Source organism: Squalius cephalus, assembly GCF_949319135.1.
Source record: "Squalius cephalus genome assembly, chromosome: 16".
Lineage (NCBI taxonomy): Eukaryota > Metazoa > Chordata > Actinopteri > Cypriniformes > Leuciscidae > Squalius > Squalius cephalus.
In genome coordinates this window covers 35,557,833-35,574,581 of record NC_137137.1, presented here as the reverse complement: position 1 = coordinate 35,574,581, position 16,749 = coordinate 35,557,833, and the positions used below count along the sequence as shown (strand labels likewise).

Here is a 16,749-nt window from a genome sequence, read left to right as displayed (position 1 = left end):
TACCTATAACATAGACGTAAGCATTGATGAGGATGGATCCGTGCTTACTGGCAGCTTTGCACTGATACACCGCAGTGTCACTGAGTTCCACATTCTTCAGAGTGAGAACACCATGTTTCAAACTGCGACGGGGGTCTGGGTCAGTATCTATGCAAAAAAGACACCTCAGTACATCAAGACTATACCAATGTCTCATGTCTCACCCGAACAGATAAAGATTATTTAACATATACAAACAAAATATACATTAAGACAGGGATTCCCAAAAATGTTGTCAGCTGAACCTCTTTAATCTAAAATATTTATTTTAAGGACCCCCTGAGATTTTACGACATTTACGACAAATATATTTTAATGACAACATTTCGGTCAACCAAGCTGACAGCCTATTGTAATTTTATACAACAATTGATTTGGGTGTGCAAGTTTTTTTTTTTTTTTTTTTTTTTTCGTTTTTAAGTATTTTTAAGTTAATATTTCAATCATTTGGCAACACATTTGCATAGTTATGGTATTTCATATTCGATTAGTGTTTGTGATGGATTTTTAAATGAATCATAACTAACATTTATTTTCCTTGCAGGTGTAGCGTCTGGACCAATCAGACACACACAAATTATTCATTTATTTAATGAATAATCCAGCAAACTCACTCTCCCAACAAATGCCTGTGAAACTTCCCACAAAACTAACATCCAAATGAAGCGAACACACTGGCAGGACGCGGTGTCTTGATACAGGACACACAGAGAGTTTTACGATCCAAAAAAATGTCTCCAGAGAGCTGCGACTCTCACTTAAACTCTTGCAGAGGAAGAGAAATAAAAACCTTGTTAATCCTATATATTCTATATATATAACCACTTGATAAATGTGTAAACATGTATCTAATTTTACCACCTCATGATTTTCCTTTTATGTGGTTGTGTTTTGTATTCTTGTAAACTCTATTGGATTAATGTTTCAAACTTTGCATATTATGGTTAACCAAATTATATGTGTGGCATGTTTGGTCTCTATAAAATCCATTCTTCGTCTCCGATTTGTTAATTTACATTACATTTTGCTAACTTTGTGACGCATTAGTATTATAAGAATCTTAAAGATTCTTTTCTTAAACACCCAATGAAAGTACATATTCAAATGCCCTGCTAGAACACAAAGGGTCGTAAACTTTCCCTCCAAAGGAAAATCCTCTCATTGGCTCTTGCACCTCCAGAAGGTGTTATTTCTTCACACTTTAAAAACCCAAGATCAGCTTTTAGCTCTCTCTCGCTTAGTCCCTTTCTGAAATGCTGAAGTGAAGATGATGCTGAACTAGAAGCTTCTAAGGACCCCCAAGCGTGTGCCAGGCTGCGGTCTTGTCTTTCCATTCACCAAAGATCCTCTGACTCCCACTGCTTCTCTCTCATCAAGACCACATCAGCAAAGATCAACTGGAGCCTCAAAGAATTGCATCAGGACAGTTTAATTCAAATGGGCGAGACATGCAAGTATCAAACTTAGTCTCATTATTTGATACATTAAGTATCCTGACCCCTTTAAAGAAGGGCGTGTTAGAACTAAACTGATGGTTTGCTCAAGGCTGTTGATCTGCTGAATTTCTTGCTCTCCTGTATTCTGCTCCAGCTCTCTTTCCCTTGGTAAACTGTATGCATGTATGTGTGTGTATGTTAGAGTAGTTTAAGTGTTTAGACTAGTTAATAAAATCTTGTTCGTCACACGTAAAGTTGTCCGTGTCTCAAGCTCATAACTGGAGTCACTAATCATTTAGATCTTGGCTACTGATCTTAGTAGTACTGTACATTAAGAAAGACATTTCCCATGCCCCGGAAATGTACATTTCTTAGAGTTAATAAACAATTAATCCTGAGTGTTCACGGGACAAACAGGTTAATTGATTGTAATATTAATTTACGACAGTAAGTTAATTATATTAACTGATCCAAATATTCATAATAAATTATAACCAGTTATTATTGATTATTAATATTTCATAGAGCTAATTTGCTACACAGGATAACATTTATATGCTTTTGAAACCTAAATGTTTCCAAACACTTTGGTCAAAGTCAGTAGGTGTGTTTGAATCATCTCTGAATATAACAAAAGGGGAAATTAAACTAGACAGATATCTAAATTTATAAACTCATGATTTTGAGTAATCAAGAAATCCAGAGTTTGCTTCTGCCTAGTAACAGAAAGTTTTGCTGGATTATACATATGAAGAACCAATCATATTGTAGGAAAATTATGTAATGAATCATGTCACCTTTGCCATGCTCCTATTCTATAAAAACTGCTGTATTTTTGTGCTGGTGGGATTCTCTCTGAAATTGGTCTGAGATCCTCAAGCTGTGATTAAAGCATATTCAAAGGCATTGTCTGGAGTCAGTTTGATTATTGCTCCGCAGCAGCTTAGTGGAACACTAAAGACTTTATTCCCAACTGATAGTGTTCAAAAAGGAACGAGACGTTGTTCGACTCAGTGTGAGACTCTTAGAGTAGAGCAGTTTGAGAAACCCTGCATTAAGACATGGAATGTTTCCTGACTGAGTCAGTTACCAGTAAGAAGATTGCCATTGATGCTCCAGGTGACCTCAGGGCTGGGAATGCCATCAGCCTTACATTCCAGTTTGACCGTCTCTCCCGGGGCGTACAGCTGGCTCTTTGGTTCTTTAGTCCAATATGGGGCAGCTAGACCACCACAAAACAAACAACTAATCATGAAAGGTCTCTGGCAACAATTGTACAACTTTCCAGAAGGGATGCAAAGTAGGCAATAAGCTTTTATTAAGCAATTATACACCAATCATGCAAGGCTAACAATGTAAATCCTGACTGAGATTGTTTCTTTATCAGCAAAGTGTAATTTTAAGTTATTTTTAGTCATCTTCCCAATTATCTCCTCAAGTTCACACCCCACATCTAAATCTGCAGAGGAAGTGATCTGGCAGTGTGAAGCATACAGTACCTTCCACAGTGATGCTGTAGGTGTGAGAGGTCATGCCTTGCAGATTTGTGGCGGTGCATTGGTACTCGCCACCGTCAGACTCTGAGATATTCTTAAAGCGCAGAACTCTGTTATAACTGTCAGTGGAGGTGCGTGACTCAGACAGAACTCCATCTTTCCTGATCCACTGGATACTGGGAGCCGGCCTAATGAGGGAAAGAACAGGATGCAAACAAACAGAACACTTTTAAAGTACACTTTTTAAGTAAGTGAAAGCTCTGAAAGACACACAGCCAGATCAGGTTTGACTTACAGGCCCTGAACAATGCATTCCAGCTCTAGGTCTTGGCCACTGAGCACCAGGTAGGAGCTGTGGGAGCCAGTGGGTTGCATCATTTGTGGCCTTCTGTTGCGCACCACTGAGTTAGCTACAGACACAGACAAAGACAGAATTATTGAGGGAAATGAGGAGAGAGAGAGCATGGTAAACAATCACAGCTGCAGTAAGTGGGTGTTCACACAGGACTAAAGCTGGGCAAATCAGCTAAAACAATATCCATCTGTAGGCACCCCATCAGTGTTTTTTACATTTTTAGTCTATGTACAGAATAACATCTTTGGTTGCTGAATCGAGTCTCGCTGTTTGTCAGTATTTTGCACCATTGGCATTGAATCTTAGACACTGTGTTACTGTATGTTAAAAAATAGCTCCCAGGAGTGGTCGTCCCCGCTGACACACTTACACGACTCACACTGGTTTCTGAGGTAACTGTTGTCAGGGAAACTGGCAGAGAGGTCGGGACAGGGAGACAGGTAGATTGCTAGATAGATGTGGTGGTGTTGTTGTTACAATGTGCCACTCACAGTGTTGTGTTAGCTAATAGCTAATTGGGAAGCAATCTGGGATTTATATTCGTTCTGGAATTCTTCGAAGCGCTTGTGTGACTGGCACACACAATGAGCTGTAATTTTCCTCTAAATGACGATGATTTCTGCATATGACACACAACAGGGGGCAGGGGGCTTGATTTTGGGCTGTTATCTGCTGCACGCCAGATTCTCAACAGAAAACTCGCCACATGTGGTAACGTCAGGGATATCAAACAGGCAATCATAAGTGTGCTGCTCTATAATGTTGTGGTAATGAGAGTGACTTACTCTCTGTGATAATACGAGCCTCTTTAGACACGGCCGTGCCGAGCTCGTTGGATGCGTAGCAGTTATATCTGCCCTGGTACTGGTGGATGGGTCCATCCTTGGCTGTCAACGAGAAGGTCCCAGAATCTCTGGACACTGAGAGGTCAGGGTCTTTAGAGGGGTCAAACTCCAAACCATCCTTCACCCAGTGGAACCTAGCAATGATACAGGTAAGAAATAAGTGACAGTTTTTTTTTTGTAAATAACATAGAAAATAACATCCATAAATTAAATTGCTATAGTGACAAATTAGTATTTTTTTCTCAATTAATCCCTTCTAAGATTAGTAATAAATTATTTGTAAAAAGTCTGTACTGTATACACCATTCAAAAGTCAGCGATATTTTTCTTTATAAAAAGAAATTAAAGGGTTCACCCAAACATTAAAAGTTCACCCAAAAATGTGAATTCTATCATCATTTACTCTCCCTCAAATCGTTCCAAACCTGTATGAATTTCTTTCTTCTGTTGAACACAAAATAAGTTATTTTGAAGAATGTTGGTAACCAAAAAGTTGATGGTTGATGTTGATGGTCAACTCTTTGGTTACCCATTTTCTTTAAAATATCCTCTGTTGAACACAAAACAAGAAAGAAATTCATACAGGTTTGAAACAACTTAAAGTATCCCTTTAATACATCTATTTAACAAGGATGCATAAAAAAAATAAAAAAAATAAAAAAAAAACATTTAAAAAAATGTAAACAATAATTACATTTTGAAATTAGATTTTAGATACACCGTCTGGTGCACCTGGACATATCATCAGTGATGTAACCTAGGATCACGGGGGGTTTCGGGTCTTTCAACAATCAGACCCCCTCCCCTAGGCGACCCAGCCGGGGTGATCAGGTCCCAGCTTATGTCCAGGTAGCGCTACTACTCTAAACGCCATGCCTCTCCTCTCCTGATCCACAGCCACCTTGATGCTACTTCTGCAGCACCAGTGGCCAACTTGATGGCCCTTCGCTGGCTCGCCCCTGTGATGCCAAGCATTTTGTAGGCCCTGCAAAGGGATTGGCCCACAAACCCTCGACATCCCACTTCGACGGGTTGGCATATTGCCCGCCACCCATTGCTCCGGCAACCCTCCACAAGCTGGGAGTACTTTGCCCTCTTTCTTTCATTGGCCTCCTCCATACGGTCCTCCCAAGGCACTGTGAGCTCCAAGAGAATTACCTGCTTGGAGGCCTCTGAGGTGAGCACAATGTCTGGCCTTAATGTTGTTATGGCAACTGCTTCAGGGAACTTCAGCTGCTTGCCCAGATAAACTGACAGCTCCCAGTCGCACGCCGTTGCCAACAGGCCAGAGGAGGTGCCCCGGGCAGCTGGTGTTGACTTCTCCCCAGCTCTGACAAAAGCTGTGGTCTTCACTGGGCGGAGGCTCTTGCTGTGGCTAATTCCACTGCAGATAGAATCCGCTACGGCTTTTAGGACCTGGTCATGCCGCCAGCGGTAACGCCCTTCGCCCAGGGCTTTTGGACAGCAGCTGAGGATGTGTTCCAACGTTCCTCTCCTCTGGCAGAGGGGGCATGCTGGTGTCTCCACCTTTCCCCAGGAGAAGAGGTTGGATGGACTTGGCAACACGTCATAGACCGCCTGGATCAGGAATTTTATCCTGTAGGGTTCAGCCTTCCAAAGCTCAGTCCATGTGACTTTGCGCTCCGCTGTTTGCTCCCATCTTGTCCAGGCGCCCTGTTGCCGCATCCCAGCCATCTGGCAAGCTCGCTTCTCCTCAACTCCTGCACGCACCTCCTCCAGGATCAGCAACCTCCTCTCTTTCCCTTCCGCCTTGTCATAGCGAGGAGTTCTTCTGCTGCCCAGGCCAGCTCTCCCCTGTGCCACTGAGCCCACCAACACCTTTTGCCGTAGCCTTGACTCTGCGTCGACCACTGCCATGGCAGCCCTCCACTTCCGCCCTGTCCTGACCTCAATCCCAGCCTGGGCAACCTTTGGATCACTGGAATCCCGATACTGTAGGACCTCCCTGGACCGCGTCACCATGAACTCCTCGCTCAGGCTGCTCATGGGAAGCTTCAGCTTGTTGTTCTGCCCATATAGAGCGATGCTGCTCAGGCTTCGAGGCAGTCCCAGCCACCTGCGCAGAAACCTGCTGATCCTCATCTCAAAGCCTTCCACCGTTGAAATGGGGACTTCATACACCAGGAGGGGCCAGAGGATCCGAGGGAGAATACCGTGCTGGTAAATCCAAGCCTTGAACTTGCCAGGAAGGCCAGACTTGTCCACCACGGCCAGCCAGGTCTCCAGGTCTTGGTTGGTCGCTTTTGTGGAAGCTGCGTCTCTCAGGCTGCAATTGAACACCTTCCCCAGGCTCTTCACAGGTTCCTCTGTCAGTGATGGTATCTTGGTGGTGCCAAGTGAGAAGTGGAACTTGTCAGTAACCTTCCCTTTCTTCAGCACGAGGGACCTTGACTTAGCCGGCTTGAAGTTCATGCGAGCCCAGGACATCAGCTCCTGAAGACCGTTCAGGATCCACCTGCAGCCTGGGACAGATGTTGTGGTCACTGTCAGGTCATCCATGAAGGCTCGGATGGGTGGCTGTCTAACTCCAGACTTAGAGAGGGGCCCCCTACACTGCATTTACGCAGATTTCACCAGCATGTTCATGGCGAGTGCAAAAAGGATGACTGAGATTGTACAGCCAGTGATGATCCCCTTCTCAAGCTTGTGCCAGTCTGAGGTTGTTGTTCCGGAGGAGACTCTCAGATGGAAGTTGGCATAGTAGTCCAGGATGAGGTCTCTGAACTTCTTCAGGGTGTGATGCCGGTTCAGTGCCTCTTCGACCAGCTTATGGGGTATGGATCCATAGGCATTTGCAAGGTCCAGCCACAGCAAAGCCAGGTCCCCCTTGTTCTCCCTGGCTTCCCTGATAAGCTGAGTGACCACACCTGTATGCTCCAGACATCCAGATACCTCTGGGATTCCTCCCTTCTGGACTGATGTATCGATATAGGAATTCTTCAGGAGGTAGTCTGTCAGTCGCCTGGAAATGAGGCTGAAAAAGATCTTTCCTTCAACACTCAGCAGTGAGATGGTCAGGAACTGATCGATTTTCTGAGACTTCTCCTCCTTCGGGATCCAAACACCCTCTGCCTGTCTCCACTGGTCTGCTACCTTTCCCCTCCTCCAAATCACCTTCAGGATCTTCCAGAGTCTGTGGAGTAGTCTTGGACAGTTCTTGTAAACCTTATAAGGTACTCCACTGAGCCCTGGAGTGGAGTTTGCCCTTGCCCTTCTAACCACCTCCTGGATCTCCTTCCAGCCGGGCTCTTTCCCGTCAAAGTCCAGAGCCGGTGCAGGTGGATTGATCAAGAACATGCAGGGGCCCAGGTCTTGCTCTCTGTACTCATCACTGTAGGATTGCTTGAGGTGGTGGTCAACCTCAGCTTTGGAGCAGGTGAGTTGGCCGCTGCGCTTCTGTCCTAGCAGCTGTTTCGTAAATCCAAATGGGTTCGCTAGAAAGGCAGCTCTCCTCCTGGACCTCTCCTTCCTCCTCCTCCTATGCCACTCCGCTCTCCTCAAGGTCATCAGCTTTTTGCGGATGATGCTGCGTAGCTCCGCAAGCGGTCCCCTCTCCTCTTCGCTTGCAACCTTGAACTGCTGCCTCAAGGTCTTCAGCTCCTGCCTGAGCTGATGGATTTTACTTGCTTTGTTGTTCATGGTATAAGGGGGCTTCGCTGCTTGCTTCTCCTCAAGTCCAAACCTCTCTGCAGCTAGGCTGATGATGATTGTAGTCATCGTTTTGAGGCGTCGATCAGCTCTCCCTTTGGCAGTTGCCTCCAAGATGGTATCTGCGTCTTCATCAAACTGGCGCCACTCCTTCTCCTTGCTAGCTTGGGGCCACTTCACCCGACGATGTTCTGATGTCCTGTGTGCATCAGGTGGTTGCATCACCTGGAGGCTCCGGGCACCTTGGGGTGACTCCGGGCCTGGCTCCTCCTGCGTCTCACCAGGCGTAGTTCCTGTGCGCTGTGACTCTACCTCCTTCTGTATACACTTCATCTTGGCCTGGTGGATCCGCAGGCCATGTCGGTTCTTGCATATCTTGCCACATTGTCGTCGTCGTGTTTTCATTGCCATATGTCGTCGTCCTTTGATCCGTCCTGTGGGATTCTCTTCCGCCCCCCCTCTCGGGAATCCCTAGGGGTATATCTCCTGTAGGTCGATTCGTAGCTTTTGTGGGTTCCTTCTTCTCAGAAGGTGCAGCTTGGGATGCTACCCCTCACTGCCCCGGTGCCGTCTTTCCGGGCTGTCCACTGTCTCTCCAGCTGTCACCAATCTGTACTTGGTGGTCAACCAGACTGTTCCTGGTAGTCACTGGTTGTTCCAGAAAATAAGAATTATTGTTTTATTAAGAATTAAATAAATTCTAAAGAATTAAATAAAATGTCTATTTACAAAGTGATTATTTGCATTTTTATTTTTATTTTTGAATTAATAAATTGATAAATTCTTTATTTTATTTTTAAGCGACACTCCTAGTCTTCCATGGCATATGACTAAACTACCAGACATAAAAGCCATTAAAGTCCAATTCTTTAAAATCTTTAAAATGCATCATATGATAATGGGTTTAAATGTGTATTGGTTATGTAATTGTGGCTACAATTATTTATGAATGAATACAATGCAAAAAAAAGCAATATATAAAGGCTTCAAATAAACGGTTACCAAATTATGTAACTGTGTTGCTATGGATACTAACATGGGTGGGGGATTCCCAGTTGCCTCACAGGTGAGTGTGATGTCATCTGCTGAAAAGGTGGTGATAGACACTGGCTGGGCAGTGATCACAGGGGGGCTTTTCACTGCGGAGAGAGTGCATCACACTCAAAACATTCAATTACCCTGTATATTTCTGCCAACTGTGGAGTTAGCAAAGCAACACCCTTAAAATAGAAATAGGCATTCCAAAAAGCTATAATAACAGCTCATTTGTTAGTTGCTTCAGACGTGGATGATGAACGCATATTAGTCACAGGAGTTGAGCTGCCTTTCCGCTGACCTGCTGTAATCACAATATTCAAAACAACTTAATGATTCGCAGCACCACTGGCTTCAGTTAAGTTTGAAGTACAAAGTACAACATTTGCTCCAACAGTGAAGGCAAATCCTGACTTCCCCACCACCACCTAGATTGCATTAATCCTTTAAATAAAACAAAATGTTATGATTACACTGTTTGGAGGTGAAACAAAGAAAACACATGATGCCAGCTCAGACAGCTGGACTGTAGTTCAGCTGGCCAACAAGAGGCACACTAGAGATAACAAGATGCTAGCAAAGCAGAGCTAAAATAAACTCCCTCCCTATCTAGCCATTTTCTTTCCTTTGACTTCAACCTTTGCAAGACTGCTTGGTACTGCAGTCCCAACAACTTAATAAGAAAACAAACGCGCTGAATGTCTGAAAACTGCAACATGGCAGGGAGACAGAAACAGAACGTTAGCATATGGGCCAGACTCGGTCAGACATATTAATGTGGGTGTGTCAGGGCTCTCAAGTGTCACGCATTGAGCGTGACAGTCTCTCATTTCGGTCTTTTGTCATGCACTCCCGCCACACATTGTATTTCTCACGCAGAAAAAGGCTGGGGTAATGTCACTCTTGCCTGTCTTCAAAACTTGAGAGCCCTGGTGTGTTGTCGATCTCAATGATCACATCCATCGTGTCTATGTTTCCCATTTAAAGGTCACTATCTCATATGACATATGACATCTCATTCTGGTGCATTTCTGTTTTGTTGTTTTCATAATCTAGTTTTTTTTCTCTTCTTTTGTGTGTGTGTGTGTGTGTGTTTGGAGGGGCGGGAAAGAGAGATGCTCTGTTACACTGATACATGACTGCAATCTTAAATTGCAGATGTACAATAATAGCAACAAACCTAGTGCTGTTAATAGATTTAGGAAGCTTGTAGAAGCTTCTGTTTTTACAGTTCCTGCTCAGGTGGGTTTCAATCACTGTGCGCTTGACTGTCCTTTCCAATCAGGCCTGTACTAGGCATTCAGGTCAATAGTATAATCAATTGAGCAATTAAACTCGCTTATAACTGCTCATTCTGCACTTTTTATCTCACATTCACCTAACAATAAGCCATAGCAAACATTATAATTCTGCAAAAATCAATGAAAAAAAACACGCGCACACACACTCGCCATGCACTTAACATTTAATTTAATGTCAAATCCTGTACTCACATTTGGATGGGATGTTGATCATGGTGTCCCCGGGCTTTGGAGCCACAGACAGCAGGAGGAGAGGGAGGAGAGGGAGCAGGAGAGCAGCACATCGCCCCCTGCTGCCCACCTGCTGTAGTGCCGTGGCAGGCATTGCACCTGCTGGCAGGCACAAACACAACGGGCCAGAAAATCTCAGATTATCCCAATCAGAGAAGAGCAGTATTCACCGTTTCTTCTTCCTGTATGTTTCTCTCAGGTCCACACACTCCTGATGCACTCTCACTGCAAGAGAAGAGGGAGAGAGAGCATGATGGATGGAGGGAGGGAGGGAGGGGCAGGAAGGGCAGACCCACCTGCGTAGAGAAAAAACACATGGCCCAGGACAGAGTGAGCCAGAAGAGACAGAGTGAGCTAGAAGAGCCAGAGAGAGGGGTGGAGTTGGGTGCATGTAAACAAATGAAGGTGGATGATATGTTGTGAAAATATTGTCAACCATTACAAAAACGATGCAATGGTAACATGGTGAAGTGATAATTTCAGATGGCAATACCATGGTACAAAATGATTATTAAAATAATTTCATGTACCATGCTATTAACTGTGCATTGTACTCCAAGGTACTTCAAACAATACCATGGTAGTCCAACAACTATGGTAGTACCAGGTACATTTTTTTGGTTAATATTTAAATATTATTATTATTATCTGATATTGGTAGAGTAATGTAATAGATTTTTTCCCTTTCTACTATAGCCTGCCCTACATTACAATTTGTATGCTTTAAATGTAGTTATCAGTTATAAAATTAACATATTCTGCATCAGCTAAAACTTCTATATCAAGGCACTTAAATATATAGGGCCCTATCTTGCACCCAGCGCAATTGACTTTGTACACGACGCATGTATTATTCCTATTTTGCACCCGCGCACAGCGGACTTTTCCCTCCACAGACGCACGTCGGTTAACTAAGAAATGAACTTGCGCTCTCGGGGGCGGTTCAGCGCAAAGAGGAGCCGTGTTCCAGCGCAAACGTTCCCTCATGCTATTTTGCAGGTTTATAAAACAATTCCACCACTAACCGAAAAAAAAACTAGTTTAAAGTCAGTGACGCGTTGCGCATGTTATTCATATGCTATTCAAGGGCGCATGCTTGGCCATAATCAATGTAGTGTGTGCACAACACGCATTCACTTTGATTCTCTCATCTACACAGAAGCAGCAGTTTTCATTTTTGCAAATCATACATTATTACGATAGATAGATAGATAGATAGATAGATAGACAGTTTATTATAAAAGCATAAATACGCCTGTTTAACCGAAGTTGATTTGGGTGTGTTTCTCCATCCCCAATGTCACTTCTCTGTGTTTTACGGCCCTGACGGGAACGTCGGTCTCCTCGGCTGTGAACCGCTCCTGGCAAATCCGCCGTTATAATAGCAATCCGCCATGGAACAAGCGCGCCTGCTCTTAAAGGGAATGTGAGATGACGCTCTGATTGGTTTATTTCACGTTACGCCCAAACCACACCTATGAATAATGAAGCTACTTCAGACCAACACATTTTAGATTTGCGTCGGGCGCAAGAGTCATTTATCCCGCCGGTATAATAGCAACAGCGCCCGAGACCCGCCCACAAAGTTACTTGCGTTTCGCGCTTGATAGTTGAGTTTCAGATCGTTAAAATAGGGCCCATAGTGTGGCCACTTATGTCTGAAAGACTTAATTGAAAACAGAATACAATACATTCCATTGAAATAAATACTAGACATAATTTTATAGATGAAGTGAGCATCAGTAGTAGCACATGGCAAAATGTCCTTATCTCAAGCACAGATCAACTGTGACCTCAAAGACATTTACTCAATGAATTTCCTCAGCAAGATCTCAGAAGATCTTAATGGTCATGCCATTAATGGATAATGATGAATGGAGGTCGGTGCAAGCGAAAAGATGAATATGAAACATTGTCTGGGTCTTTTTGAGGAGCCCTTTTTAATGGAAAAGATATGCATCTATTAGAACAGCTATCGCTCACGCCACAGGCTTATGAGCTACGCAGCAGGAGGAGTTCTCCATCTGTACCTGGGCCTGCCAAATGACACCACAAAGACCTGCGTGTGCAGCTCCATTTATCAGCACTATCACTGGATCAAGCAATCTCTTTTCATTCACTTGCCTTGATCACAATACAGTACAAAAAGGAGCTCCCCAAGGACTTGTGATAAAAACTTCAGGCAGAGAATGGGGAAGAAACTAAATAACAAGCGAGAGGTGGATATTTTTGTTGGCTCGGGAAGAGCGTGTCTGGCAGAAGCTGGCAGCTATGCATATCTTTAGCTGGGCACCGCTGTACCCTACTGGTGCCAAACCCTGGAGCTGAGTTACCTTGGAGCAGAAGGAAAGGTTGAAGGAGGAGTAAAGCACAAGGGTTAGACTAGCATGAATTTCCAAGAGGTTTCGGGAAGGTCTAAGGTGGTTTGGTGCTGGTCTAACTGGCAGAAAAGCACCACAGGGCTGATCACAGTCTCACAAGGTCCCTGAGAAAACCTCTTTGGAGGTCGTCAGACTCGCCACCCTGGCTCTTTCCAGCTACCTCTGCTGCCCCTAGTGGCAGACCCTTTAACATGCATAAAACAAAAAATCCCAAGGAGGGCTCGCTGCATCCTGCGGTGGACATCCAACCCCGCCCTCATCCAAGTGTGATGTAAGAAGCCACGCCCGTGTCCAATACGTCACCTTGTGACTCCCCATCCCGCCCCAAAAACCCATTTTGTTGTATGTAAGTTTCCGATTGAAAGTTTTTTTTTTAAGTGTAAGGCAGAGGTGGGGACAAGTCACACATGGTCAAGTCCAAGCATGTCTCAAGTCTTAACCATCAAGTCTCAAGTCGTCAAGTCAAGTCAAGGGTTCACCCTAAGCAAGTCAAGTCGAGTCCTGATAAGTTTCAAGTCAAGTCAAGTCAAGTCAAGTCACAGTACTAAAATAGAGGTAAATAGAGGTACATTTTTTCGATACATATTTATTTTTGCACAGAAAAGATGAACTTGTATACATATATTATGTATCCATGTCTTTGCACACCAGAAACGTGTCTGACGCGGCGCTGCTGCTGCTAGGTGACATATGATAAGCCTCATTGGTGATATATTTGACATATGGGGAGAGAGTTGTGGAAGGCCTATACTTCATGTTAAACATAAATGCATAGCAGCAAAGGCAACGTCGGCAGTGTTGACGGCAAAATAGGCTATAGAATATTTCGTTCTGTATTGACAGGTGCAGTATTTGAAAATCGATAACATTTTTTTACATTACATTTATATTTGCATTTATGTCAAACCCTAGACACTTTCAAACATCAAAATGACATTTATTATATGTATTCGTGGCAAAATGTCATATAAACATCTTTTCCTATTTTATTTTGCCTGGAAACGCTTCCAAAACGCTTGCGTGTCGCGTGAAAAATAGGCGTCGGTTCTATTTCTAGCATGCATGCGTTTTCACGTGACGCGCGTGTCACGCAGGTAGTGTGCAAGCTCTAACATGTTAACATGGGAGCAGGGCCGGACTGGGACACAATTTCAGGCCGGGAAATCCTACACCCATCCAGGCCATACCTGTCAACACTCCCGTTTTCCCCGGGAGTCTCCCGTATTTCACACCCATCTCCCGCCCCCCTCCCGTTTTGTTATTTTTCCCGTGAAACTCCCGTTATTTGTATGGCCCAAACGTCTTTATATGAATAATCACATCAATATATTATTCCAAGGTTGTCCAGTTGCCAGATCTTGTATGAAACCCATCCTACTCGCGCAATCAACACATCATACAAATTTTAACCCATTTGTGAGCTCAACCTGGCAACCTACAACCCAGTTGTGCCGTCGATATCTGCGCAGGTAGCAGACGCGGGAAGTTGAATAAGCGTTACTGGAAGAAATGGGAAAAGACTCAGTGGTAAGTAAATATTTAACACAGGCAGCATCCGTTTTTTTCTGTCATCCTTTGGCTGCATGGCGTTACGTTATATGATGCGCTTTTATTCTTGCTAATGCTTTTAAACCATTCAAGCCATATCTTAGGCTACTTATTTTATAAAACTTTAAAAGCGGAAAGCGAATCACTATGGGGTTATTATTGTTGCAATATTCCAAATAAATAGATTAATATTCACAAATAAATGTAGTTTCATAAAAAATGATAAAATTGAAGCGAGAACGTGCTATGATTGGCCAGCTCGATGTGGTCGTTATCTGATTGGCTTGAGTAGGTATGGAGCTAGAATTGTCTCTTTATTACATGCGAGAAAATAAATGATCTGAGAGAAAAAAGAATATTTGAGAGAAAAAGTTTTCATACCAATAGCAAAGAATAATAATATTTGAGACTAAAAAAAGTTTTGAGAGAAAGTATTTTCTCATAGAACATAAAAAAAATATACATTTGAAATTTTTTAAATAATTTCTGAGAAAAAAAATCTCTCTCAAAATACTTTGAAAAAAAACTCTCAAATATATATATTTTTGCTATCAGTGTGAAAACATTTTTAAAAAGTGTTTCTCTCAAAACGCTTTTCTTTGCTCTTGATGCAATTTCTTGCTCTCTTGTCAGATTTTGCTTTGACTGTGAAAATTGTGTCATGGGCGGGGCCACGTTCCTATTGGCCAGTCGGGTGAGGATCGTCTTGTCTTGGGAGTCGAACTCCTATGAGTCGAACTGAATCATTATATGTTCGGTTCACCGGCATAGATGCCGCCTCTGCCTTAGTTGAGCACGGACACTCCAGTGTTTGGGTAAGATGATGACACACACAACTCGATGGGTAGCTGGCTGAGCAAGTTCAGCACTACTCTTCAGGTGCTTTGAGGCTAGCAAGTGCAAAGGTAGAAATTAGCTCACTACTCACTAAATAAGGAGTGAAACAATCAAAACATTAATTTGGCATTTGATTTAAAAATAGTATAAACCAGGCGAGTTTGTAAGTTTACCTAGCATGATGGCTATATAATACACATTCATTCTTGAATATGAGTGCTATTTTTTAATGTTTAATCTTCAGTGATACTGAACTTGCTCAGCCAGCTACCCATCGATCACCCAAATCAGATCATTTATTTTCTCGCATGTAATAAAGACACAATTCTAGCTCCATAGTGTGGGCGGTGGGTGGAGTCCACTTATTTGTGGATTTGTCTGCACGTCAACGCTAGAAGTGTTTCAAAATCCACAGATGCGTGAGGGGATTCACAAATGCACAGGAACCGATTCACAAATGTGTGCAGCGATTTACAAATGCACAGGAACCGATTCACTAATAAATGCCAGGCAGAGTTGTGTTTGTAAAATAATAAAACATTTGTAAATTTTTTATTTATTTGCAAATCTCATTTTATTTATTTGTGAATTTTATAATTTTTTGTGAAACTCTTTACATTTATTTGTGGATCTTAATCTATTTATTTGTGAATTTGATACATTTTTGTAAATCTCTTTACATTAATTTGTGAATATTAATCTATTTATTTGGAATATTGCAACCATAATAACCCCATACATCACTCATTCCTGGGAATACATTTGACATCGCAGCCTGACCTTGACGGAAATAAATATCCTACGCCAAAAGTACCAGAGAAAAAGTCTCAGCTGTGCTCAGATCTGTAAACCGTACAGTTGCTTTGGTTTTTCAATCCGTACCCGTTTCACCCCGTGGCTCAAAAGGGACACAACAAAAATAGGGACACACGAGAAAGCCAAAATAAAATGCAAAATTTATTAACAAAACAGAACTATACAGAAAAAAAGAAAGAAAAACTACGTACATCAGTAACAGTGAACAAATTCATAATCTGTGCACTCTTTCGCAGTCGTTGTTTTGTAAATCGTTCTTTCGCAATAGTTGTTTGTAATATTCAGTTCCTGTGAAAAATTTTGAAATACTGTTCCAGTAGGTGAAGTTACAACAATATTCAGTTCACACAGGTCATGTCGTGTAGCCTTCCTGTAGTTCAAACAGTGGAGCGTTGGCGCTTGCAACGCTATGGTCATGGGTTCGATTCCCAGGGAAAGCAAGAACTGATAAGAATGTAAATGTGTTGCTTGAAATGCAATGTAAGTCGCTTTGGATAAAAGCGTCTGCCAAATGCAGAAATGTGAAATATTCAGTTCACACAGGTCATGTTGTGTAATATTCAGTTAGAGTAGGCTATAGAATGGTGATGTGATGTGTAATATTCAGTACCGGTAAACTCCACCCACTGGAACAGTTTCTTACAGTAACTGAATATTACACATCACCTGTTCAGTCTTGAAATCTGTAGCCTACTCACAGATTTGTGGCCTATACCTTATTTTAGAAATCTGTTTTTCTGTAGGCTATATTGATTTGTTG

At 42.8% G+C, this 16,749-nt stretch overlaps 1 protein-coding gene and 1 long non-coding RNA gene across 2 annotated transcripts in view; one reads left to right on the top strand and one right to left on the bottom strand.

Moving 5' to 3' along the window:
- Positions 1-16,749, top strand: part of LOC307173320 — a 349,409-nt gene that overhangs the window by 214,448 nt on the left and 118,212 nt on the right. The window lies entirely within an intron of this gene.
- Positions 1-16,749, bottom strand: part of LOC307173300 (neural cell adhesion molecule L1-like) — a 32,087-nt gene that overhangs the window by 13,449 nt on the left and 1,889 nt on the right. Inside the window, exons 2-8 of the mRNA XM_079896320.1 lie at positions 10,369-10,632; positions 8,877-8,979; positions 4,112-4,305; positions 3,267-3,381; positions 2,975-3,159; positions 2,566-2,697; positions 4-147 (exon numbers count right to left, since the gene is read on the bottom strand). Of these exons, the coding sequence (XP_079752446.1) occupies positions 4-147; positions 2,566-2,697; positions 2,975-3,159; positions 3,267-3,381; positions 4,112-4,305; positions 8,877-8,979; positions 10,369-10,501 (1,006 nt within the window). The 5' untranslated portion in view covers positions 10,502-10,632. The remainder of the gene's footprint in view (positions 1-3; positions 148-2,565; positions 2,698-2,974; positions 3,160-3,266; positions 3,382-4,111; positions 4,306-8,876; positions 8,980-10,368; positions 10,633-16,749) is intronic.